Source organism: Xiphophorus couchianus, chromosome 4 (genome assembly GCF_001444195.1).
Source record: "Xiphophorus couchianus chromosome 4, X_couchianus-1.0, whole genome shotgun sequence".
Lineage (NCBI taxonomy): Eukaryota > Metazoa > Chordata > Actinopteri > Cyprinodontiformes > Poeciliidae > Xiphophorus > Xiphophorus couchianus.
In genome coordinates this window covers 3,566,366-3,593,384 of record NC_040231.1, presented here as the reverse complement: position 1 = coordinate 3,593,384, position 27,019 = coordinate 3,566,366, and the positions used below count along the sequence as shown (strand labels likewise).

Here is a 27,019-nt window from a genome sequence, read left to right as displayed (position 1 = left end):
AGCTCTTGTTGTGAGACACTTGACCGGAAGTGAAGGTGTCTTGCCGTATCAGCTCTAACTTGACAGTTATGTGAAGATGGCGGCTCAGAGTCGCTCTCCGCCGCTGCTTCTGCTCGTCTCCACACTGTGTCTCTGGAGCTCGGTAACCGTCCTGGGCCTGAAGGTGGCGAACTCCCCGGCCGAGACGCCCAAACAATCCGATGTCAGAGCCGTCGACCATCCGGATAGGAATGCACCTGTCGCCGCTGCCGCCGGGGCCTCTCAGCCGCGAAGGGCGAGCGGCTGGAAGCTGGCGGAGGAGGCGGCCTGCCGGGAGGACCTGACCCGCCTGTGCCCCAAGCAGACCTGGTCAAACAACCTGGCCGTTCTGGAGTGCCTTCAGGACCGCAGAGAGGTAAGCGGCTGGTGGACGAGTCTGCAGGGATTCACACCGGGAGGTGATGATAAACATGACGGGCATCTGCTGGGTGTGTCGCCCCCGGTTGGTGGTTAAAAGAGACGCCGGCTGTCAACGTGACATCGAGGCAGAGGGGTCCACACACCACCCGCTGCTGGGTTCTGACCCGGACTAAACCGTAAACACACATTCACAAGACCAAAAATATCTGTTTTCCTCAAGAAAACACTCCTCAGACTCCTAAGGAACAAATTATTCTCTAAATATATGAAAATACAATTAGACCTCTGGGTTATGAACAAGTAATAAGTCACTAAATAGTAATAAAAAAAGATACGTGTTTTATCACATTCCAGATGGTTTTACTTCATGTTTAATAAACCACAAGGAAACATAATGAAGTACAAAAACTAATAAAAAATGTACATCCAAAGCCTTAGTTAAAATCTACTAGGCTGATTCTTATGTGTAATTTCTATGACAGTATGATCTTAGAGAAGCAATTTATATAATTTTTAGATCATCTGAAATATTTTAAACATAAGCAAAACATTCAACTTAGTAATATTTGGTAAGAGTCACAACCACAGATGGGTAGAGGTTACTTTTGTGCAAATAGTCTATTACTTACCCTGAACTTGCATTTCACCTTTCCTTTAAACTTGTTCATATTTTCCTCACACTAAAAGTAACGTTTGTAGAACTAGTAGGGTGATTTATGTACGACTTTATTGGTTACTTTCCTGGAATATAGAGGTTATTTTTGAAATAGCTCACTGGTTACTTTTTCAAAACATTAATTGATTGGTGATTATTTTCCCATAATCTTTTAGTTACCTTTGCAATATTTATGGAGCCTGATTGCTGGTTTCCAGCTGTAAAAACTGAAGCTGTGCGCTGGCTCTTAATCGTTTTTCTTTAGGTCCAAAAATAATTGGTTCAGTTTTGTTACTGTTCAGCTGGAGAAAGTTATGGCACATCCACAAATTGATTTGTTCTGAGCATCTGTTCAGTGGCTGAATGGCCTCAGAGTCACCTGGTGACATTGTTATGTAGAGCTGTGCATCATCTGCGTAGTTATGGTAGCATGTAGATATAAAGCTGAAGGGGTCCAGTAATGAACCTTGCTGTATCCTACATACCCAGGATCTTTTCGCTACCATCTGCACCCTGCAGCCAGAGTAATTCATAATAAATTGATATTTGTTAGATTTTAGCATTTGTATGCTTATTTATCTCAGTATTTTCTCCAAAATGCTTATCTATCAGGAGAAATTCACTGACAATTTTTTGATTATGCTGGCACAGAATGGCAATGTGTGTGTGCCAAACAGGAGTATAGGTGGAGCAGGAAATGATCCAGAGCCATAAAAGACAGACTGGTGGTTTTAAACACACATCTTGAGCAGCATATTAACTTCCAAAGAGTCATTTAATAGTCAATAATCTACAAAAAGTGGAAGAGTTTCTTCATTTTTTGTTCTTTTTTCATGGCGTTTTCCATGTTATATATGAAGTTTTAGGATCCTGGACTCTGCTCAGCTCTGTCGCTCGCAGTGTCTCTGCCTCTGAAATAATTATTGACTTAGTTAGATTGTAACTGAGCAGTCATTCAGCTGTCAGGTGACATAAAGGTCGAAGTCAAAACCAAACATCCTGCCAGCTTTTTTCTTACATGATAAAGAAAAAGTCCTTCCATATTTCTGCTCACGTGCCTTTTGACTGGAGTATCATTGGATGGCCTCTGTTGTTTTGATCTTCACTCTTATCGCTGTAAGCCGATGCTCATCAAACATGGCTGCCGCTTCCTTGTCCGTTAGAGGTCAAAGGATTTGCAGTGACCGTTTGTTCCAACTGAGAAAAGCTTCAACAGCTCAGCTTTTCCCATTCTTTCATGTGGAAACATTATTGTTGCAGTATCTATGTTTATGATTATGCATGTTTTCTTGTATGCCCTCTGTTGCTTCCATTGGATTTCTCTATTGAGTTTACTGTCTAGATCAGCGGTCTGCAACCTGAAGCTCCAGAACCGAAACTGGACTTTACACAATTTGGCTAAAAAAAAGAGCAGAACCAACAAATATTTTGAAACTATTAATTGGACTAATTGTGATTAATCATGACTAATCAACTATTGAAATATCGTAAACTAGTTTAACAATCCATAAATTGTTAATTGCAGTATACAGACCCCAAAAAAGGCAATTTGCTCAAACAAAAGCACTATCAGAGAAGTAATTAGGCCAAAACTGTACAAAAAAACTTATAAATTTTGCTTTCAAAACAAAAAACAAGCCTTTGTTTGTAAATATGTTTTACCCAGAACTAGTGAAGTGGTATAGTTTTGGCTCAGCTGGTTCAAATTCTGTTAAAAAAAAAACAAAAACAACTTATTAAGCACATTTTGCTTTCCATTCATTTATTGGTTAACTAAAAAATTAATCAACAGACCGGCCCTACATAAGTTAAGCAGATGTATTTCTAATATTGTATAAAAATAAAATGAAAAAAATAAATGAAAATTCTGCAGAATGTGCCAATTCTATTATTTGAATAATCAATTAATCAATAACTACAACATAGAGACTCCAAGAAAAAGGCAATTTGCTGAGAACAAACCACAGAGCAGTAATTAAGCTAAAGCTATACAAAAATATTTACATTTTGCATTCAAATAATCAATTACTACAATAATGTTTAGTTGCAGCCCTAATTTGCTGTAGTTATTGTTTTTTTGCAGACTTTATTAAAGATTTGCTGCTGACTTTAGGATATTTTTGCAAACAGAAGAGTTCTGGTTTAACAAAAATTTTGCAAAAGAAAGAAAAGAAAGCCCAAATCATCCCTCCTCATGCTTGGTGATGGGTATGAGGTGCTGATATGCTGCGCTTCATAAAAACCTGAATGTTTTCCAGTCTTTTTCTAACTGCATTGTCATGAAATTTGACATTTAAGATGCTAACTGAGTCCTGTAGCATCTGCGATGGAGCTTTTGTGGGTTTATTTATAGATTTTGGAGTTAATTTTATATAAGATCTGCACTGCATTTGTGTGTGAGAGACTATAAGTGGCTTTTCCCTACAGTACAGATATAAACTACAAAGCACTTTATGAGCGTGTTTGAAAGGTAAGCACATTTTGAAGCTCTTGGTTTCTTTTGCAATGTGAAGTTTTAAAAACGTCTGTTTATTGGGAGGAAGAGGACTATAAAATTCTCTCCGTTGCACATTTACTCAAGGGTTGTTATTTTGTGGCAACACAAGGTCTCTCTTTCTCTCTCCGTTTACTGGACATACAGAGAGCCCCTGTTACACTGTAAAAAAATTTCTCTTTCTTTTACAATAAGGCTGCAACTAATGATTACTTTAGTAATCGATTATTCTCATCACTAATCGGATTAAAAAAGGCACATTCTTTGTTTTCAATTAACCACAGATATTTTAAAATACAATATTATAAATACATTAAAATACGCTAATAAACAATTTAATGCCTTTTTAAATAAGAAAATAATCATTTTACTTCCTAAAATGCAATAACATGGCATTCCTTGATAGTTTGAACATACTTGTAACATAGTGCTGATCTGGTGATTTTTTTTTTTTTTTTTGGATTGAAGGTAAAACTCCCACTAGAACATATTTACAATATTTACATTCCCTTCTCCTACATTCAGGTCCTCCTACCAGAGGACCTGTTGATGTTATACATCTCTAAGTTTCAAGGCAGTTTCGAGTGCTTCAGGTATGGGCATCTGCCTGTACTTTCTGGGTACTGGTCTTTTCATTGGAGGAGCTCTGACCTTGTTACCTTGATTTTAGCCTCTAACCGTATCTCAAGGCAGCAGTTCAGCTCTGATTCGCTCAATGGGGCCGTGTATCCCCTGACTGGGTGGGGACTTGTAGTTACGTCCCCACAGTTCTGACATCCAGGTTCCTCCTTTTTGCCGTAGCATTTGTGTTGTATCTCGTCAATCTCAAGTTGTGATAGCAGTTGCCGTTTGCGGATGTTGGAACACTGAGCTACTAGTTGTTTAGTGCTTAGTGTTGACTGGGGATGTCGAAGTAACCATTCCTTCACCAGTCTTTGCAAGTAACCTCTCTGATTAGGGTTACTTGAGTAGTAGCATTCCAACAGATCCACATTTTCATCTCTCGCCCATTTCCGTCTTGTTCCAGTAGCCCATTTGTCATCAAGGTGCTCTGGTTCCCCAACACCTGACGCAGACCTTGTTTGGCCGGGCGACGTCTGAGCCGGCATGTTATGCATTTTAGTATCTCTCATGGTATGAGGTAGGCAGCAGCTTGAAGGGTCTTGCCTAAGGACTGGATTTGAACCCCCGCCCTCTCGGGTGATATACTGATGTCTTATCTTTGAGCTATCCAGTCAGCTCAATACCGTGTAAAAACGGCATTGAGCTGTTTTTACACGGTATTGAGCCGTGTAAAAATATATACCGTGTATATATATATATATACAGTATATATATATATATATGTATATATATATATATATATATATACAGTATATATATATAGACACACACACACACAGGCCTAATTCCTGCTCCAAATATGTTTCTTTTTCACCAAGTTCCCTTTTTTATTGTGTGTGTACTCCAACTAACAATTAATCGATTACTAAATTAGTTAATTATTATTAGAATAAACGATTAATCATGATTAATTAATCACAGTCGCCCCGATTAACAGTCGGGGCGACTCTGGCTCTTTGGTAGAGTGGTCGTCTTGTGATCGGAAGGTTGTAGGTTTGATTCCAGCTTCCTCCTGCCAATTAACCCCAAATTGCCTACTGATCTGCGTATCGGTGTTATAAATGCGTGAGTGCGACTGGGTGAATGTGACTCTACTGTAAAGCGCTTTGAGTGGTCAAAAATGACTGGAAAAGCGCTATATAAGTTCAGTCCATTTACCATTAATCATTTCATTCCTACAATACAATGAAGTGACAATGATTGACCACTTTTCTAAGAAACACATTTACAGAAGGTGTGTAAACACATTTACACCCTTCACCAACATGGCTGCTTATCATGCTAATATTTATAGTAGCAATTTTCCTTTTTAAGAACAAAATAAAAAAGGGGATTTTTTAGGTTTCTGTTAATCCCCATGTTGTCATTGTTCCTCCTTCACTGTCACTCTGCAGCCATTAGCGATCCTGAGATAATTGCTTTGCCTTTAAACCCGCTGTGGCCTCCTGGCTAATGGCTCCTGCAAATCTGAGGAGAGGAAAACCAGAATCAGCAGCAGAGTTCGAGTCGCTGCTCCACCATCTACTGGGACTCCTGACTGACGGCGTCACAGGAGGTTGTGTTGCTCCAGTCAGGTTTCTGTCAGATCAACGCTTTACTCCGATTCAGTCATGTCTCTCACAGTTTTGGCACCTGGTTATTGATTTTTAATTTTTTTACTCAAAGCATATCTTTCCCTCTATGAAACATTTTTAACTTATAAATGGCTTCATATTTGGGAGATTATTAAGAAAGAAATCAATGTTAGCTGACCTTGATAGAATTCTGTTCTGTTTACTTTATCTGGTCTGGAAAGTTGGAATTTCCTGCGGTCATTGAATGTAGCAGCTCCTTAATTGTTTTTGGGGCTTTTTCTAAAACCACCCAAGGTTTAATTAGCTACTGAATAATTAAGAAAGTTGATTAGAGAAACAGTGCGGTGAGTCTGGTTGCTTTGCAGTGTTTTCCTTCTTCAAAGTAAAACATTACAGCTCAACACAGGAACATGGTGGCATCACATTCGGCCATTTTGGATCTTCTACTTCCTCTTTTTGGTTTTCTTTTTCAGAGAAACCATAACAATGTTACCAAATAACCACTAACTGATAAAGTGTAACTTGCAAAAGAAATAACATCGACAGTCTATTACACCTATACAACTCAATCTGCATTAAGAAAATAAATCAACCAAATGGCGGCTTTTATAAAATGGAGGCTTGGAATAAATGAATTAAATTAATTGTCACATTTTTAGCAAGGTTTTGTCTTTATGTGTGAATAAATTATTTTCTGTCTGAAAATAATTTTTTGTTTTTTGTCCAGGAAATTGAGCTCGCACCCGACTGCAATCATGTGAGTATTTTTCCTAAGTATGCAAGCAGTTAATTTACACTTAATAATTAAATGCAAAGCTGATTGGTCTACTGGTGTACAGCTTAACCAATCACAACTTTGGATCTATTTGAGGAACCATTGTTGCAGTTTTACTCAGTTACATCAATTTAATCCAGTCTTTTGTTGTTTTGATGCATTTATTACATTATATTTACATCTAGTTATGTATTTAAATATTAATTTGACAAAATATTTACTGAATTGTGCAGTAATGAATTAGTTCTAAGGTTAGCAGATAGATTTAAGTGTCCCACGCTGGAAAGTTTCTTAATATTGAGATGCTTTCACATCTTAATCGTAGCTTTTCGTTTAGTTTCTTGTGAGTTTTTAACCTTTTTGTGCCCTTATTCTGCTCAGCTTCTGTGGAATTACAAACTGAACCTGACGACCGATCCAAAGTTTGAGTCTGTGGCCACGGAGGTCTGCCGGAGCACCATCGCTGAGGTTTGTTGCGTGTTTTTACGCGGTATTTCCTGCCCTGATTTGTTTAGTTGATTCTTCTCATTCCCCTCACCTGCAGATAAAGGAGTGTAACGAGGAGGAGCGAGGGCGGGGATACCTGGTGTCCTGCCTGGTGGATCACAGAGGCAACATCAGCGAGTACCAGTGCAACCAGTACATCACCAAGATCACCAGCATCATCTTCAGTGACTACAGGCTCATCTGTGGCTTCATGGATAAATGCAAAGAGGATATAAACAGCCTGCGCTGCGGGAGCATCAACGTAGGACAAAAGGTGACAGTGAGTGTGTGTCCAGCGCTTTACACTGTAAATATTAACCAAAATAAAGGACATTTATTTACGTTTTTCAATGTCAATCTGAAAATCAGTTTTTCTCTAAACTAAAGTTAGTACATTAGATTATTTCTGTTCCTTTAATAGTAATAAATTATAACATATAATAGTGTATTGTATTGTTGTTATCTCCAAAGTGTGACGCTGGAAAAGTTTGAAAACTTACCTTGAAAATGCTTGAAAAGTTCTTTAATTTTACAGTGGGAAACCCTGCATCTCTCCACAGGATACGCACTCGCAGGGCGAGGTGATCTCCTGCCTGGAGAGGGCGCTGGTGAGGCAGGCGGAGCTGCAGGAACGAGTACATCCGATCAAAGAGGAGTGTCAGAAAGCGATCCTCCGGGTGGCGGAGCTGTCGTCTGATGACTTTCACCTCGACAGGCACCTTTACTTCGCCTGCCGAGACGACCGGGAGAGGTTCTGCCAGAACGTACGGAGACTCTCAAAGAACAACCAGCGGAAATTAATCAAGTTTTCACTTTTAAAACAGCAAATTTCTATTTCTGCACAGGTCCAGGCAGGAGAAGGGAAGGTCTACAAGTGTCTGTTCAACCATAAGTTTGAGGAAGCCATGTCCGAAAAGGTATTCAGAGAGTCGGCGGATTGCTACTGACTGGGGATGCACACAATTATTGGCTTATTAGATTAAAATTAGTTCCAATTGATGAACTAATAATGTCCGCTTAGACCAGTGGTGCCCAAAGTGGGTCCTCGAGGGCCGGCATTTTAGTTCTCTCCCTGGTTTAACACCTGGACAAATAATGGCTCATTAGAAGGCCTAAGAACATTGACATGCTGAAGAGGTCGTGACCAGCAGGGCGAGAACTAAAACATGCAGGATGTCGGCCCTCCAGGACCGACTTTGGCCACCCCTGGCTTAGACCTTTATAAATAAACACTCAAAAAGCTCCTTAAGTTTTACCCTAACACATAGTTCTCATGTGGCATCACACATCCGGGAACTTTGTAGCTGACAGCCATCTTGGTAGGTGTCATAGCAACTGTCCTGGCAGTTGCTATGGAGTTGCTATGACAACACTAAACAAGCCACCAGCTTAGGACTATTTCTTGCCTTGTTCCTATCTAACTTAGAAACAATAAGTAAATTACAACTACTTGAGTACTCTACCCACCTCTGTGTAATACTAAGATAAATATCAGTGATAATTATTGTAGTATTTACTGCCAAAAACAAAATACTGCCGAACTAGCAAAATTAGCTTTGCTAATGTAACTTTTATCTGTTAGCTAAGACGGATAAAAGTCTTAGCTTTTATCATGTGTTTGTTACTACATGTGTTTGTTACTACATGAACTTACCCTGCCAGTCACCAGATCCTTGTTATTCACGTTAAGAGTTTGTACATCTTTTACAAATTTGTCAAAACAATGTTTAAATCCATAGGTTTTAGGCTGTGAAGCTCCTCCATTTTGTAAACCTTTTCCTGTTCACTAAGTAGTGAACTATGTCGTAGGACGAGTTCAGAAAATTAGGATTGTGTGTTTATAATGCGTTAACACAAACGGTGACACGGTGGGCTGCCATAGCGCCTCCACCACCAGGCTTAGGGTTAATCTCTTACTAATCAATAACTTTGCTGACCCGTACGTCATGAATCATACTGGGTAAAGCCTGTGCTCATGTTCCTCTCACCAGTGCAGAGACGCCCTGACGACCCGACAGAAGCTGATCTCCCAGGATTACAGAGTCAGCTACTCTTTGGCGAAAGCCTGCAAGCTGGACCTGAGGAAGCAGCGCTGCAGCCTGGACAGCAGCCTGCCGCGCGCCCGCGAGGCGCGGCTGTCCTACCTGCTGCTGTGCCTGGAGGCTGCCGTGCACCGAGGTGAGAGCATGACGACCCGACAGGTTCTCCTCCTTCACTGTTTAACTCCATCCAGCTGTTTCCTGGATGGAGAATCCCACAGCATGATCAGGGTGTGTACGGATGCTTGAAAACTTTCAAAATTCTTGAATTTCAATTAGAAAGTGCTTGATTTCTGTAACAGGGCTTTGACAGTGTTTCATATTCAAACTTTGCAGTTTTGTAATAAAGTGCAATCTAATGCAAATTTTACATTTACAGTTGAAACCAGATATTTAAAGTAATTAAAAGACAGATACACATTTTATTTCTCACTGTCTGAAGTTAAATCAGACCTGATGTATTTTGTTTTAGGTCAGATAGAATCACCAAAATTTATTTCTAATTGCTAAATGGAAACAGAAATAAATATCATTAGCAGGACATTCAAACAATCATCCGAACAACTGGATCTATTGAATCGGCTCTAGATTACTATATTGATGATTTCTTCTCATTTAAAATCTTTCTCTAAATTTTAAGATGTTTTCTTCTGTTAAAATTATTTTCTAATGTTATGACTATATTTTCTCAAAAGTAAAGAATAATTCTCATAGCCTGACCCTGAAACTCCATAGTACAACTCACAGAAGGGATGATTGAAATAAAAGCTACTTTTTGAAAATATTTTCTGTAATTTGTAAAAGTGAAGCAGGAAATATTATATTTTATGTGTAAACCATGTGAAAATGGAAAAATTCAAGTGCCTTGAATAGTTTTCTAGGTACTGTAACTCTTTGTTGGTTGCAAATAACCTCAATCCAAAAAACATTGTCTCTGTGTGTTTTTGTTGTTTTTATCAGAATATATTCCGATCCGTTTTTGTGTTGTGCAGGCCGTCCGGTGAGCGGCGAGTGTCAGGGGGAGATGCTGGACTTCCGGCGGATGCTGATGGAGGATTTCTCCTTGAGCCCGGAGATCGTCCTTCACTGCCGGACGGAGATCGAGGCCCAGTGCTCCGGTTTGCACCGTAAGGGCCGGACGCTGCACTGCTTGATGCGACTCGGCCGAGGCGACCGCAGCAGCGCCATCGACAGCGTCTGCCAGAGCGCAGTAAGAACACAACAAATAAGAAAACAGAAATGATTATTTCTGGCTTTTCTAATTTTGAGTTTTGCTACAGCTGCAAACTCTGATCCAGTCTGCGGATCCTGGAGCCGATTACCGGATCGACAGAGCGCTGAACGAGGCCTGTGAATCCGTCATCCAGACCGCCTGCAAACACATCCGCAGCGGAGACCCAATGTGAGTGTGATGGAAATATTACAATAAGGTCACATCTGCTAGTCATGTTATATGAATGCTTGTGAACTCTCACCAAAAGAACTATTTGGGTTACATGTAGAAGGTTGGAAGTTGTTTTCTACAGCTGCATCAGAACCAGGCTGTCTCGCCTTTGTTTTTAATTCTTTATCTTTGGTATAAAGATAAAGGTGAGATGATGGAGAACACTTTAAGCAAAATTATGGTTCTGAAAGAAACGTTAAAATAAATAAATAATTTAAAAGCTGAACCATTGCAGACACAGACAGTAAATTTAATGTTATCAATGAGAATTATAAAGTGGTCCTATATAAAATACCAGTGTCCCTTGACTCTAAACATTTTAAAGATTTTTTTCCTTCCTTTTGAAAATTTATGCTGAGTTACATAAAATAATACACAATAAATTAAATAATTTTTTTTATTGTTAAGAATGACAGATTCTTGCTACTGCAGTGTTTATAATATTTTGGTATACCGTATAATATTTAGTTGCGTTTAAATTGAACAAAGGAAAGTTCCTATAAAATAAAAAATATAAAAAAAACTTCTGTCAAATTTTAAAAGGAGGGATTGTGTAAAATAAACTTTTTTAAGCTGTACATCATGTTACAATGTTAAAAAACATTTGATTATTTCATGCATGTTTGAGGAATCATCTAATTGTTTTCTAAATTAAATGGTATATTTATAATTTTTTATAACTGAAGGTGACATAGTTACTTTTGTTAGTCAATGTTTTTTACAACCTCTGCTGACCAAAGGGCTTCACAACAATCACAGGTAGATAAATGATAAAAAGAAATGAAGTGTGATAAAAAATAAAATACAAAATAATAAAATTGCAAGTAAAATACCAAAAAATAATAAAAACTAATTTCAGTTGCAGCAATTTCCCAAACACTCAAATGAATTCCCTCCTTTTTTAATTTATTTTTTTTGTATTAAATGCGAGCTTGAGTCTGATATTGAACGTTTGAAGTTTTTGTTTCTGGCTCAGTATTTGACAGATTTGTGTTTTTGTAGGATCCTCTCCTGCCTGATGGAGCATCTGTACACAGAGAAGATGGTGGGCGACTGTGAGCATCGCCTGCTGGAGCTGCAGTATTTCATATCCAGAGACTGGAAGTGAGTTGCTTGTTAGCTGCATCGTTGGGAGGATGCAACATCTTAACCAGACCCTCCAGAAAGTTCTGATGACAACTATTAATACCAATTCGCTCAGCATTTTCAAATTTCTTCAGAAATTTCCTTATTTTTTGGCCAATACATTTTACCTAATTTAACTTCCTATTTGATCACACCTCAGATAATGTTAGCTAACTGATGATCCGTTAATCTATACCAGTATTTCATACTAAGATTGTTAACAAGAATACTAATGTTGTTGTTACATATTATATATTCTATTGCTAGGCAGGTAAAACCAGGTAAAATCCCTTTTTTTGAGGGACAATTTTCTTTACAGAATTATTTTTTTATTTGTAGTTTCAGTTATTTTGTTTGTTTATATTTGATATTTAAAATGTCTTTCCAGTTGGAGTTTGAAATGCTTATTAGAATTTAAAGTTTATTGATCTCTAAGAATGTCTTTTTGGGTTATTATGCCCTGGGTTATTATGTTACATGAAAATGTTTTCAAACTAACAATATTACCTTTTATCACAATAACTTCAGACAATTTATCATCCAGAAAAATGTGTTATAGTGAGCGGCCCAATTTAGATCTTTTCACCCCAACAGAATCCGATCGGTGGAACTTCCATATGTGGAACCGGGTCTGTTTACTTATATTTTGTGTTTTCTGCAGATTGGACCCGATCCTGTACAGGAAGTGTCAGGGCGACGCGGCCCGACTGTGTCACACCCTCGGCTGGAACGAGACGAGCGAGCTGATGCCGCCAGGCGCCGTTTTCTCCTGCCTGTACCGCCACGCTTACCGCACAGAGGAGCAGGGTCGCCGGGTAACAGCAACACTCTGACGTCCAAACAGACGCAGCTTTACTGCGACTCAGCAGTTCTGGGTGATAATTTTAGAACTTGTGTCTTTAAATTTGACAGGTGAGACCAAATATGCAGGTAAGAGCTGTCCAGTCTCAACTAAAATCAGGTGAAGGGTTAAAATAATCTGATTTTTAATTTGTCTAATGAGTAAAAACGGCAATCTGGATTTTTTTTTAGGTTTATTAAATTTTTAATAAATTATCAACCAAAAACAGTTGAAACCAGAAGTTTACATAAAAAAATAAGAGAGCAAACATTTTTTTCTTCTCTTTTTGTAGGTTAGTTAGATTTAACAAAATTATTCCTCTTTGCTAAATGCCAGGAAATATAACAAGAAGATTTTTTGGACATCCACGTGGTCCATATCAGAGATACTTCTCTTTTAGACTGTATAGACTGGGTTAAACCTTTAGGCTTCCCTTCCTCACAACAGTTTGCTGGAGTTCAGGTCCATTCCTCCTGACAGAACTGGTCTCACTGGGTCAGGTTTGCAGTCTGCTAAAACTCCTCTATGGAAATGAGATCAGGACTTTGTGATGGCCAGAACGCCAACTTTATTCTCCTTAATCCACTTTTTAACAACTTTAGCTGGATGTTGAGGGTTATTGACCATCTAGAGCTTTTACTTCCTGGCTGATGTTTTAATATTTCCTCATAATGTTCTTTGCTCATGATCCCTTCTAGTTTATAAACCAGTTCCTCCTGCAGCAAAACAGTCCCACAACATAACAAGGTTTCCCCCAGAGTATCAGCCTGGCGGACCACCAGGCTTTACTCTCCCCCACCAGGCTAAGCATAGTTTGCCTATTTTAAATTGGGTTTTTATACACCACTAACAGAAAAGATGGATTAAGTAAAGCCTGGTGACCCGGCACCAGGTGACCCGTTACCGGGGGAAACCCTGATCATCATCTGGGTTTTCCGTCATTGTTTAAATAGATTTTCAAGACATTAATAACTAAATCTCTGACACATTGTCTCTCATTATTCTGGCGTTTAGCAAATAGAAATAATTTGGATAATTCTAAGTGGCTTAAACCAAGAGTAGTTTGGTCTTTAACTTCAGACTGAGGAAAAACATATTTGTCTTTGCATTCGGTGTAAACTTCTGGTTTGTAGTGTAAATCACGCAATACTCCTTTACAATTAATTGTGTGTTTGCATTTGATTGAATATGAACCCAATTAAAAGTTTGTACATTTTCTGAGGGTTTGTATGCTAACAGTTTTGCAGCTAAACTAAGAAAAACGAATTAGTAAATTTGCAAAGCAGATTGTACCGCCTTTTAATTTCAAACTGCATGCAAACATGGAGCTAACAAGCTAACTCTGCTCTGGAGCAGTGTGCAAGCATTTAGTGGAAAATAATTTTATGTTTACTGGAGCCTTAGAAAATGGCATTCTCAAAGACCTGAGCTGTTTGCAACACGCATGTTGTGTTAAAACAATAACATCTGCAGAAGGTTGGTGGTAATCTGGTGGAAAGGGGAGGGAGGATGCTAACAGTACAACATGGCTGCCAGGAAGAAAGAATTGAGCAAATTGCCTTTCTGTGTAAATCTGAAATTTGATTTATAGGTGATTCTGTTTAAAATGGGCCAAATAAATCAAAACAAATCACTGACTGAGATTAAAAGCAGGTAGACGCTTTGAACCGGCTCAGTGAAATCATTCCTAATTTTTTTAAAATTATTAAATCTAGAGATGTGCCAATCTGATATTAATATCTCTATCAGTCTCAATATTTTAAAAAATTAGACCTGGATTCAGTCTAATTCTATGCTTTGTGCTCTGAGCGACATCATGATTTATTATTTATTTTATATTGTATTTATAATTCCTAATTGCACTTTCTGAACCATTTGACAGAAGGTTTGTTGTAGTTTATTGTTACATTTTACCAAGATAGTCAACCTATTGTCATTTTCAGTTTCTTTATTATTTATTTTACACTGACTGAACAAATTAAAGTTGTTTTTACATGTTTGACCAAACTGGTGAAGTTATTGGTGTATTTAAGTGTGCTGTACTGGTGTAAAATTATCAAATGAATTTGTAATTCTGTACATTTATGCCTATGTTTAGAAAAATGTAATACCTGATAACAGTTTATAGAAGTAAGAGTTAAAAGAAGAGCAGGTTGTGTTTGAAGGCAGAAGGAAATCTGCGCTGACATCAGAGAAGCAAGTGTTGCTGCCCGTCAGTTCAGGAAAAGTTTGACGGAATATATTTAACGGCCATTTTTACAGAAAGAGTTAAAATTTACCATCATAACTGTCATTCATCAGCATGGTGGTGGAGGGCTGATGCTTTGGGCTTGTGAGGAACGTCTGCTGCAGGTTTTTATGTTTGTCTTTTCTTACGGTGTGTGTGTGTGTGTTTTTGCAGTTGTCTCGGGACTGTAAAGTGGAGGTTCAGAGGATTCTCCACCAGAGGGCGCTGGACGTGAAGCTGGACCCAGAGCTGCAGAAGCGCTGCATGACCGACCTGGGCAAGTGGTGCAGCGACAAGACGGACACGGGACAGGTAAGATGCACCTGAACCGGGACTGATGGTGCTATAAAATGGCACATACACAATACCGCTCCTTTAAAAGTTGCTAGCATGTTGTCTGATAAAGAAGTACTCAGTTATAATAAACTAAAAGGTTATTAAAATGGTGAGACACAGCAGGATTAAGGGGAAGAACTGTTATTTATTTATGTTCAATGCTATATGTTAGTGCAAGGTCTAAAGTATGAAGACATAAGTGGTTTGGATTCTGAATGTTTTGAGTAAAACATTCAGAGTCCAGTTTGACTCTGAATGTCAAATTGGACTTAATTTTAACAACTGAAGGTAACAAAGTCACTTGATTGTGCTATAAAATGATATTCTGTTCCTCGAAAACGCATATTGTCCCTTTAAAAGGTTAAATGATGCATTTTTGATTAATTGCAGGTAGAAAGATTCTACCAGAAAGTAAAAATGAATCTTTTTAGAACCTGTTTTTGTTTGTATTTAGGAGCTGGAGTGTCTGCAGGAGCATTTGGAGGACCTGGTGTCCAGCTGCAGGGAGGTTGTCGGCAACCTGACGGAGCTGGAGTCAGAGGTCAGAGTTCACATCGTCTATTTTATAAAACAAACCAGTGGAAGCAGCTGGACGGACGTAAATCTGTGTGTGTGTTTCAGGACATCCAGATCGACGCCCTGCTGATCAGAGCCTGTGAGCCTGTCATCCAGGCGCACTGCCATGTGAGGACGGCCACACAGCCAATCACAGCTCATCGGTTTTACCTTTAAAACACTCACCTGTTATGTTTATTTACGTTCAGGACGTAGCTGATAACCAGATCGATACAGGAGATCTGATGGAGTGTTTGGTCCAGAATAAACACCAGAAAGAGATGAACGAAAAGTGTGCAGTCGGCGTCACACACTTCCAGCTGGTCAGTCTAAGTCGCATTTCTATTTATTATTATTAATATGTATTTCCAATATTTATTGATTCATCTTGCTCAGAAATTTCACTCAGGGTTCATACAGGTGCTTGAAATCCTTCAATTTCAATTAGGTGTTTTCAAGGATTGGAAATTAGAACGTTTGTAGTTTTGTAATTAAGTGAAATCTAACGTTTGATAAAAGTCTAAATTTTAAAAACAATTATTTACAGTTAAAACCAGATATTTTCCATACAACTAATAAAAAACAGACACATTTATTTCTAAAGTTAATTCAGACCAAATTTTACTTGTTCTATGTCAAAATTACCAAAATAATCTCCATTTGATAAAAGTCAGAAAATGTAACAAGAACATTGATGAGAGATTTTTGTAACTTTACTCTCTGTAACTAACTATTGAATTTGATCATTTAATTTGATCAAGATGGTAATTTACCTTTACAATATTAGTTTGGACTGTTTCAATATAATGAATATTTATTATTGATGTGTGTAATTGAAATAAAAGTTCTCATATTTTGTACGTTAATCAACGTTATTGGAATTGGGGAAATTTTAGCTAAATTTGTGTTTTGTTCTTGGACCAGTCGAGTGTGTTGGATGTGTGTGAGAAAAACATTTCAAAACGTAAAATGTTGTTTATCTTAGTTCCTAGAAAGTAGAAAATTATCACAAGACATTATTAATAACAGTAATAAATTATATAAAATAATGAGTTGGTTTTATCTCCTGAGTGTTTGGCTGGAAAGGTTTAAAAACTTGTCTTAATGGTTTAATTTTACTGTTGGAAAAGCTTATGAACATTGTCCATTAATTCATTCTAACTTATTTACTTTTCATTTGTCTAATTTTAGATTCAAATGAAGGATTTCCGTTTCTCCTACAAGTTCAAGATGGCCTGCAAGGAGGACGTTCTGCGCTTGTGTCCCAATATTAAAAAGAAGTGAGAGGAAAATATGCAACTTCACAACTCATAGTAACCATATAGACACATAAATATAGACTGTGTTTGTATTTATCCTGGAAATAACTCGACTTTATGTTTTACTGTAAACTGCAGGGCTCCAGCAAACGATTTTGTTAATCGATTACCCTCATGGTTAATCAATTAATTGGATAAAAAATGGTCACATTCTACAGATTTTTCATGCAACCACTTAAGCCTTTTTATGCAATATTAGAAATACATTAAAATACACAAATAAACAAATAATTCAATTCCTTTTTTAAATAAGAAAATAAACTTTTTATTGCCTAAACTGCAACAATCTGAACTGGGTTTAGCTAAAACTGCCACTTGAAGAGTTTTGGTTAAAACATATTTTTTACCCACAAAGGCTTTTTTTTAATCTGTTATCCAAAATGTATTTATTTCTGTACAATTTTGGCTTAATTACTGCTCTAAATCTGATTTTTTTTTTTCAGCAAATAGCATTTTTTTGGAGTCTGTATTTTCCAGTTAACGATTAATCAATTATTGAATTCAGGCTTATTCTACAGCATCAGTTTTTCATCCCTCCATTAGCTGCGGCTACTTATACCTGCCCTGTTCTTAGTTTTGAAGTACGCAGTGTCATTTTATCCATCCTATATGGATATATTTTATGCATCCTATGCTATAACATAGCATGCAGATTCTGCTATTTATTTTTTTTAATAAAAATGAAACATAACATAACACAGAAGCCGATAAAAGCCTTTGAATTTGCTTTTCAGACCGTCTTTTAAGTCTCTGTGTCCTTGCAGGGTGGACGTTGTAATTTGTCTCAGCACCACAGTGAGGAACGACACGCTGCAGGAGGTCAGAGAGCAGCGAGTGTCTCTGAAATGTCGCAAGCAGCTGCGGGTGGAGGAGTTGGAGATGGTAAACACACGAACCGGACCGAACCGACCTGCTGTCACCTTCATTTTTATCCAACCAGAATCTCTGTGTTAGCAGAGATTCTGCACAATGCCATCTTTAATCTGTGGATATTTACAGTTTCATTAGAAGGTTACAGGGCTGGGCAATGAGGTTAAAATATAAAATCTGTTGGGTTTTTTTTATACCAGATCCGATTTCTTTCCAAAAAATGACAGGAAATATTGTCAAAAGTGACTAATTTCAATAATCCACAACAAAATATTAGGGCCAAACTACAAGAATTTTTGTTTAATTATGAGAATTTAGTCACAATATTAGCAGCATAAAGACACAATTTTACCAGAAAAAAACATTTTAAAATAACAAAAAAATGTCACTTTAATTAGAAAAAACGCTGGATAAACCAACTCAGTCTGTGATTCTTTCTTCAAAATAGACAGCTGTTACACAATTGTTTCAAAATCCTGCAATTGGTAATAATTTGACGCTGATGTGTTAAAAGATTAAGTATTTCTTTACCTGTAGAAACCAAAGTATAACTTCACAAGATGCTTGTGAAGTTTATTCTTCTAATATTTCAACTTTATTCTTGTAACATTATGACTTTAGTCGTCTAATAAATAAAAAAAAATCTTAGCTTGGATCTAATATTCTGCCATAGAGTTGACCTATGGCAACTCTATAATTCAATTCCTTTTTTAAATAAGAAAATAAACTTTTTATTGTCCAAACTTTTATTGTCTAGTCCAAAGTTTGAATTTAGACTTTGGACTAAATTCAAAGTCCAGATAAAAAGAAGCGGTAAAACATGCTTGTGAAGCAAGATGGCCGCCACTCTGAACAATGAAACCCAACTAGAACATCGGTTAAAAAAAAAAAAAAGACTTTCCAAAAATTTTAATATTCAAAAACCAAAAAACATCAATGAATTAATACAACTGATTCATTACTCAGCCCTAAAAGTTTATAAACATATCATTATCATGGATGTTAGCTTGTTTTATGCAGTAAAAGAACAGATCTGGGATAAATTCCATGTTTTTCCACTTAGCTTAAGTTTACACACACGAATTTCAACACAGTTCCTTTTTCATTATGCATTTTTTCAGTATGTAATGCACCAGAAACAACATCTCAGCATGATGCTGCCACCACCATGTCTCATAGCTGGCGTGTTCAAGTGGAAGTTGCTTGTTTTAGGCGTGTTATATTTACTCCGATACATTTACTTGTGTACGTCTTTGGTGTATTTTTTACTGGAGTATGTTTTTATTACTACTCTTACTTGAGTAAAATTTCTGGATTATCTACCAAGTAAATGAAAAACAAACATGTTTTAAATAAAAATTCACCAGACAGACACACACCTGCAGTTCATGTTAAGGTTTCATGATATTTTTACTGAAAGAAACTGATTTGGAACAATTTTTATTTTGTAATTGTGTTATTTACATGAATTATTTTTCATTTTGGTCTCTAAAATTCCAACATAACTTTAGATCTTGGTGCCCCTGATGTTTTTAGATAGATCATTTAAATAATAGATCAGTTTTAGATATTAAATAATTGACGTCATTTGAGCAGCATTTTTACCAAATACATTTTTACTCTTGGTTGGCTACTTCTTACTTTTGCCTTGTAAAAGTAATAATGTAAAATGTAAATAATTTGTTCATTCTGACTCAGTCTGAAGACATTCGGCTGGAACCGGAGCTGTACGAACCCTGCAAGTCCGACATCAGCCGCCTGTGTCCCAACGTGGCGTTCGGAAACGCTCAGGTAACATCTCCAGAACACTGCATGTCTCTTTGTTTACATGCTTGACCTCTGACCTTTCAGCCATGTCTTCCCAGATGATCGAGTGTCTGAAGGAGCAGAAGAAGCAGCTGAGTCAGCGCTGCCACCAGAGGATCTTCAAGCTGCAGGAGGTGGAGATGAGCGACCCGGAGCTCGACTACCAGCTCATGAGAGTCTGCAAGCAGATGATCAAGGTGAGCTGAATATGGACAGGAAATGACGTTACGATGATGTCAACATAGTCAGGCAGTAACTAGTTACATTTACTCTATTACATTTAATTCAGTAACCTTTTTGGAAATTAAATACTTTTAGGAGTATTTTTACTGCGCTGTACATTTCATTTTTACTTCAGTAATTTCATTATGAAGTATTTCTGCTCTTACTTGAGTAGGAAGGTTTTGGATTTTCTACCCCCTGAATGAAAAAACAAACATGTTTTAACCAAAAATTCACCACACACCTGCAGTTTCTGTTAAGGTTTATAAGATTTTTATTGAAAGAAAAATAAAAAATTTCCTTGCCTGGTTTCATTTATTTACTATTACTTATATAGATTATTGTCATTTTGATCCATCTGATGTTATAATTTTAAATTAGTTTTCCTCTTGTATTAAAATGGCCAACCGGCTTTCCATAGAATTGACCCCATGTGCAAAATGTTTCATAACAGCCTGAATAAAAAAAATAATTTTAACATTATTTTGTGTCAGCTGTGTTAAATGCTGACTGAACAAATTAAACGTTATTAAACTTAAACATATTTATAAAATATAACAAAACTAGAATCGGTAGGGTTGCTATATAGAAAAACGATGAAAAGAACAAAATATATGAAACAATTAATTCCCCCATGAACAGAAATACCGTCTGTGGGTTCTTTAGAATGAATATTAAAACTGAGATCCATGAAGTGAATTAACTCAAGGCAGCGGTCAAAATCAACCGTAACTTTTATCGCCATGTTTTCCCCCATCATGTTACTTTTTCTCCGTTTTTCTGTCGTGGCACATCAGTCATTTTTAGTTGAGAAGTTGCCGGTACTCCGTCACTCAGCTCGGCTGAATAAAGCATAATAGAGATGAAAACTTAGCTTAATTAGCTTGTCGAGTGTTTATATTTCAAAACAGAATCGCATAAAGAGCATTTACATCCCACTCCGAACTCCTTTTGGACCGTTTCTCTGTACCGTCCTGGCATGGCCGCCATCTTTGATTCTTGTCTCAACGGCTCCGCTAATAAAGATGACCAGCGGCGCCCTCTGCTGGATGGCGGCCAAACTACAACACTGAAAGAGGGTTAAGCGGACGTTATTAGTTAATCGATAGGAATTCATTTTGATCTAATAGCCCACGTATTGACAACTAATTGTAAGGTTGTGATGGACCGAGTTAAAAACAGGAGGAGTCACAGGACATATTACAAAAATAGGTTTTTTTTTATTTTAACCCAAAGATTATAAATAACAAAAGATAAACTAAGCTCATAAAAGAGGTCAAAGAAACAAAACTGAACTCAGGCAAAAAATGTAAACAAACTGGCTGCACAAACAAACATAACTGACCTAACAAAGAAATGACACACAGGGGTTTATATACTGGCTGATCAGACCAATTAAGACACAATAGGGGTAACTAAACGAGCCCTGGCCCCCATCCTTTGTCTGGCAACTCCAAGGCAGGTAAGAACCGGTGGGAAAACAAACAGAATTAATCTTAAGCAAACAAAATTAATTTTAAGTTGATATAAATACATTTGCTAACTAAATGTGCGCGCTAACAAATAGAACAAATGCATTCAAATCAACTAATAAATGTTTTTATTGAAACTAAAGTGCTGTGTTTGTATGAAAAAATAAACTGTGCATAAAAAAAGAGTTACCGACATCAGAGTGTGGCCATGGATTTGGCCATCACAAAGGTAATTAATTGTTTGCATTTAGATCGCAGAAATTCCAGGAAGAAGTGTGAGAAAAAGTGAAAAAACTCTAGATATGTTAGTGTGTCAGTATTTCTGATGGCATGTCGTCCCTCCTGCAGCGTTTCTGCACTGAAGCGGATGCCAGGAACGTCCTGCAGTGCCTGAAGCAGAACAAGAACAGCGAGCTGATGGATCCCAAGTGTAAGCAGATGATCACTAAGAGGCAGATCACCCAGAACACTGGTAAGATCACAGAAATACGCGTCTATAAGTCAGATTGGAGTATTCTCCATCTCACTTTTGGCCCTTCTGCAGACTACAGACTGAACCCGGTGCTGAGGAAAGCCTGCCGAGCCGACATCCCCAAGTTCTGCCAGTCCATCCTGAACAAAGCCAGCGAGGACAGCGAGCTGGAGGGTCAGATCATCGCCTGCCTCAAACTCAAATACGCCGACCAGGTGCGAGCCCAACTCACCACTTCAGAAATGACTCAGTAGGAAACAAATTCGCTTGTCTGATTCTGTTATACTGTGATTCTGGTTCGGTTTTGGTCCAGAGGTTGTCTCCAGATTGTGAAGACCAGATCAGGGTGATTCTCCAGGAGTCAGCGCTTGACTACAGATTGGACCCACAGCTGCAGATGCACTGCTCTGACGAGGTTAGACTACTAAAAGTATTTCTAATTACTACACAGCAAAAACAGAAATACTTAAAAAGTATTTTTGGTCTAGGGTAATTATATTAGTACACTTGAAATAGGACAAAACTAACATAAATAACTTTTCAGCAAGAAATAGGAGCTTGTTTTACATCAGTAATTCCTTAATATTGATTCTAGTTCCACTGGCAGATTATTTCACTTGTAACAAGACATTTTTCCTCTTCTATAAATAAAATAATCTGCCAGTAGGACTGGTATTTTTTTCACTGCAACCGAACCTAAAAGCTTTTCTTTTAATACACCAAACAATAGAAACGCCTGTAAAATACTTTTTAAGTTTTGGATCTACAATAAAAAACATCCCTCTGCTACAAAAAATAAATAGACAAAATTAAAGTTTATTTGCTTGATTTTATTTATTTATTTTTGACTTAGAAAAAAAAAATTGGACACCCCTGCAGTAAAGGAACGCTATTTGTTGCATTTTAGGCAATAAAATGTAATTGAATTGTTTGTTTATAGCATATTTGTAATGTATTTCTAATATTGTATAAAAAAGGATTAAGTGGTTAAATGAAAAATCAGCAAAATGTGCCAATTTTTAAAATCGGATTAATTGATTAATCATCAGAATAATCGATTACTAAAATAATCATTGGCTGCAGCCCTACTAACCAGCAGTAAAGGAATCCGATGTTGTTGCATTTTAGGCAATAAAATGTTTATTTTCTAATTAAAATAAATTATTTTAAAGTCTATCTGCATATTTTAATACATTTCTAAAATTGTACTAAAAAGACTAAAAAAAATTGCCAATATCTGATTAATCAATTAATCATCAGAATAATTGATTCATCATCAGAATAATCCATTACTAAAACAATCGTTTGTTGCAGCCCTACTAATTTGCGCTGTTAAGTACGGTGGAGGACCTATGATGCCCTGGGTTTCTTGTTATGCTACCAGGAACTCTCTGAAATGCCAGTAAAGGTGAAACGAAGCCGATTTTCCATGTTTTTCTCCTGCAGATCTCCAGATTGTGCGCAGAGGAGGCGGCTGCTCAGGAGCAAACCGGGCAGGTGGAGGAATGTCTGAAAGGAAACCTGCTGAAGATCAAACAGGAAGCCTGCAAAAAGGTGAACCACCACCGCAGCAAAGTCAATCTGTCAGAACATTTTCTAATCAGCTTCATTCACAGGAGGTGCTGAACATGCTGAAGGAGAGCAAGGCGGACATATTTGTTGACCCGGTTCTCCACACGGCCTGCGCCCTGGACCTCAAACACCACTGCGCCGCCATCACACCGGGCAGGGGCCGACGTGGGTGATTTTTATTCTGTCTTTACGCACAATGTCCTCCATTTTAATAGAAGCGCTTGTTTCTCGGCTGCAGAGATGTCGTGTCTGATGGAGGCGCTGCAGGATAAGAGGATCCGACTGCAGCCCGAGTGCAAGAAGAGACTTCAAGACCGCATCGACATGTGGAGCTACGCCGCCAAGGTAACGCCGCCGCTTTTTAAAAAAGTGACTTTTCAATTTTTTTGTTTTTTTCTTGAAAATATCTGACATTATTTTCAAGAGTTTTCTAGAAAAGTATTTCCCTGCAAATGTTTGAGTTTTGAAACTCAGAAATTTCAAAAAGGATTTTCTTGAAAATATCTGAAATTAATCAAGAGGTTTTTTTTCTAGCAAATTTTTTACTTTTCAAGCTCAAAGATTTCCAAGTCTATTCTAAAAAAAATTCAGTTTTTTTTTTCCAAGCAAATTTTTAACATTTTAAAATAATTGTTTCTTGAAAATGTTTTGGCCAAATTTCTTTTTACATTTCTTGTCTAGTACGCTGTGGTATAATGTGACTTGCTGAAACCTTCGGCTACCTGTTAAAACGTTGTTTCCGTTTCCGGTGTGGCCTGCAGGTGGCGCCAGCTGAGGGCTTCTCGGACCTGGCCGTGCAGGTGATGACGTCGCCTTCTAAGAACTACATCCTGCTGGTGATGGCGCTGAGCGTGTGCGTCCTGTTCCTGGTGGGGCTGCTGTGCGGCCGCATCACCAAGCGAGTGACCCGGGAGCTGAAGGACCGGTAGAACCGACTGCTCTTCCTCTTCCTCTGTCTCCCTCAGCCACCGCTAACAGTGCCAACGCCACTTCCCAACCTGCTCTCCTCTGTAGAAAACCAAATGCTTGAGCCTCCGTTTGGACTTCTCTGAACGCCTGGTGTGGCTTTTTGGAGACGAAGCCGCTCCGTTTATTTAAACTCCTCCATGAACGCTGTTGCCGTGACGACGGACTGCTGCTGGGCTGTTTCCGGACGGTTCTGGCCCAGTGACGATTTATTTTGGTACTTTTATCGCAGCTGCTGTGTAATTCGCGTTTGTTTGAAGCAAATCTCATCGGTTCAGAATCAGAAACTCCGAGCCGGTCGTCATGAACATCGCTCCATTTAATTTAATACGAACATTAACTTCACTCCACTTTTTTACTTCGGTGTCTGATTTATTGAGAGTGTTCTGATGACAGCGTATTAGGGCCATTTTACGTACGAAAAAAGGAGTACATTTCTGCAAAAAAAAAAAATCCAAAATTTATAAATTAAGCTCAGAAAATTTCCAGGAAAATGTTGAAAGTCTCAAAAGTTGAACGTTTTTTTTTTTTTTAATTGACATTTGTAATTCAGAAAATTTTCATATTTTTCTTCTTGAAAATTTCTAAGATCAATGTCAGAATTTTGAGTCTTTGCTAGCAAAGTTTTGACCTTTTAAATTAAGGAATACCAGAAGGTGGAAAACTCAGATATTTCCTTGTTTTCTTGAAAATTGATCTCAAAATTTCAGTTTTTTCATTTTCAACTTCTGAAACTCAGAAATTACCACTTTTCTTCTAGAACATTTCTTAGATTCAACTCAAAATTTGAGATTTTCTTCTTACAAATTTTAAATTTCCGAAATTCAAATTTTCTAAGTCTAGGATGTTCAACTTTTGAATTTCCGTGGGGGTTTTTTTTCTGTGAAAGTTTTGGAGATTAAATTCAAACTAAAATGGCCTAGTACATATATTCTTATGTTGTACTTTCCTTTAGAGTGTGGAAATATTTCTTCTGCCCATCTGGAAGAACAAAAGCGGAATAACTGAAGCAAACCAAAAATTAAATTGAAACTTTTTGATTTTCACCATAAAAAAATCTAATTAGCTTAATTAATAATTTTATGATATAGAAACAGCCTGGAACTGAGGATTGTAATGAAAATGTAAAAATCAAATGTTTAATCTAAATTCTTGTAGCTAATATTTGCAGATTTTTTACATTCATTTCTCTGAGGGATTAAGTGAATGGGTAGCATGTAAGCTGGTCTATATTCTCAGAGGGAAGCTAGCTGGAAGCTAATGCTTAACGAGTTTGTTTTTCATTTTCAGCTTGTACAGATTAAATTGTGAGCAGTTTTTTTTTTATATGTATTATGGAGAACAGATTTATTATTGTGACGTCTTATTTTGCTGTACAGATTCAAGTTGTCAATTTAATAAAAAAAATGTCTGCAGTTTTCAGATATTTGGCTGAAATATCTTGTACAATTAGTGAAATTATATTAGTGTGTCTAGAATGTTTGACTCCGTTGTAGATGGAAAACAAAAATAGAGTTCAGCCAAAAAAATCTGAAATTTGGAGATTAATCAAAGATTTTTTTTTTTTTTTAGAAAAAATTAGTTTGTCAAAAAATTGCTGGAAAAAACCCTCAACTTTTGAAATTGAGAAATTTTCTAAAAAAAAAAAAAAAAATTAGACGTGCATTTGAAAAGTCAAAAATTTGCTAGAAAACCCCCTAGAAATTTTGAGTTTAATTTGAAAAATTTTATAGAAAAATAAAATTTGACTGAGTCAAAAGTTTGAGATTAAGAAAAATAATTTAGATTTTACAGTAAAAGAAATTCTAGAAAAATGCTAAAATTTTGAGATGAATTAAAAACATTCTAGAACAAGTGAGAAGTTTGAAAGAGTCAAACATTTGCTAGAAAAACATCAGGCAAAATTGTAATAAAATATTTACATTTTGGATTTAAGATTAAAAATAAAAAACTTCCAGTGACATCTTCAGCTTCGCCTGGTTCAAATTCTGTAAAATAATAAAAAAAAGTATTGCTATGCAATTATTAAAGAGTTAATCCTATAAATAATTTGATACAAATGATCAAACTTTCACTAAAGAAATGCTGTTATTGCATTTTAGGGAATAAAAGGTTAATTTTCTAACTTACAAAGAATTTAATTATTTGTATTTTTTAAGTATTTCTAATATTCTATAATATAAGCTTAAGTGGTTAAATAAAAATATCCGTGAGTAAAATTACTCAGTGACTCATAACTAATTAAAAGCTCCTGAAATTACAGAATTATACATAAAGATCAGCTTCAGACATTAAAACTCAGTTTCTCCTCTATTATCTACGTACAAGTGAAATAATCTGTACTTTTTCATCAAAATTAAGGATTTACTGACTTAAACCTCCCATCGACTTACATAAAAGCAATCAAAGTAAATGATAGTTAGTACAGGGGTGTCCAAAGTGCGGTCCGTGGGCCATTTGCGGTCCTATGAAGGATTTTGGGCGACCACCCCAAACCTGCTAGCATAATTAGTTAATGAAGATGGACGCTTTTTCCCCTTTTAGGGAATTTTTTTTTTTTTTTTTTTACAGATACATTTTACAAAAGTTATAGGTCATATCAAATTCTAAAATTTTTCCATTCATCTTAATTTTGGAGCAACTAGAACCACTAATATTAACCCCATTTTAATCAAATAAATGTTTTTTTTCCCCATCTAAAATTTTTAAATCCATTTTCAACAAAAAAAAGTATTTTGTTGATTTT

General features: G+C 36.9%; 1 protein-coding gene and 1 long non-coding RNA gene across 7 annotated transcripts; one reads left to right on the top strand and one right to left on the bottom strand.

The window, feature by feature from the left end:
- The first annotated feature begins 42 nt into the window (after positions 1-42).
- Positions 43-25,699, top strand: LOC114143348 (Golgi apparatus protein 1-like). Of its 2 annotated transcripts, XM_028015277.1 has the most exons (27): positions 77-394; positions 6,474-6,503; positions 6,903-6,989; positions 7,066-7,281; positions 7,568-7,771; positions 7,853-7,924; positions 8,999-9,185; positions 10,039-10,256; positions 10,327-10,448; positions 11,493-11,594; positions 12,277-12,430; positions 12,528-12,545; positions 14,858-14,995; positions 15,474-15,560; positions 15,641-15,703; positions 15,784-15,897; positions 16,766-16,854; positions 17,658-17,775; positions 19,462-19,554; positions 19,629-19,766; positions 21,612-21,735; positions 21,808-21,950; positions 22,049-22,150; positions 23,182-23,289; positions 23,352-23,472; positions 23,546-23,652; positions 24,069-25,699. In XM_028015277.1, the coding sequence occupies exons 1-27, from the start codon at positions 77-79 to the stop codon at positions 24,234-24,236; spliced, it is 3,441 nt and encodes a 1,146-aa protein (XP_027871078.1). In that variant the 3' UTR covers positions 24,237-25,699. The 2 variants fall into 2 exon arrangements, with proteins under 2 accessions (XP_027871079.1, XP_027871078.1); XM_028015278.1 differs by lacking the exon at positions 12,528-12,545 and having other exon boundaries at positions 43-394; positions 24,069-24,236.
- On the bottom strand, positions 10,103-21,209 carry LOC114143349 (uncharacterized). 5 transcript variants are annotated; one of them, XR_003595229.1, is made up of 6 exons: positions 20,724-21,209; positions 20,525-20,633; positions 19,959-19,989; positions 19,608-19,747; positions 10,369-10,418; positions 10,103-10,243 (listed from the first exon to the last, which is right to left on the bottom strand). It is a non-coding gene; the product is annotated as an uncharacterized LOC114143349 (long non-coding RNA). The 5 variants fall into 5 exon arrangements; XR_003595227.1 differs by having other exon boundaries at positions 20,557-20,633; XR_003595231.1 differs by having other exon boundaries at positions 20,762-21,209.
- Positions 25,700-27,019: the final 1,320 nt, after the last annotated feature.

Excerpts from the sequence above, each read along its gene's own strand:
- LOC114143348 (XM_028015277.1), top strand. The coding sequence starts at position 77 with ATGGCGGCTCAGAGTCGCTCTCCGCCGCTGCTTCTGCTCGTCTCCACA. Across the intron at positions 14,996-15,473 it reads ACAAGACGGACACGGGACAG|GAGCTGGAGTGTCTGCAGGA; the intron begins GTAAGATGCACC and ends GTTTGTATTTAG. Across the intron at positions 15,704-15,783 it reads TCATCCAGGCGCACTGCCAT|GACGTAGCTGATAACCAGAT; the intron begins GTGAGGACGGCC and ends ATTTACGTTCAG.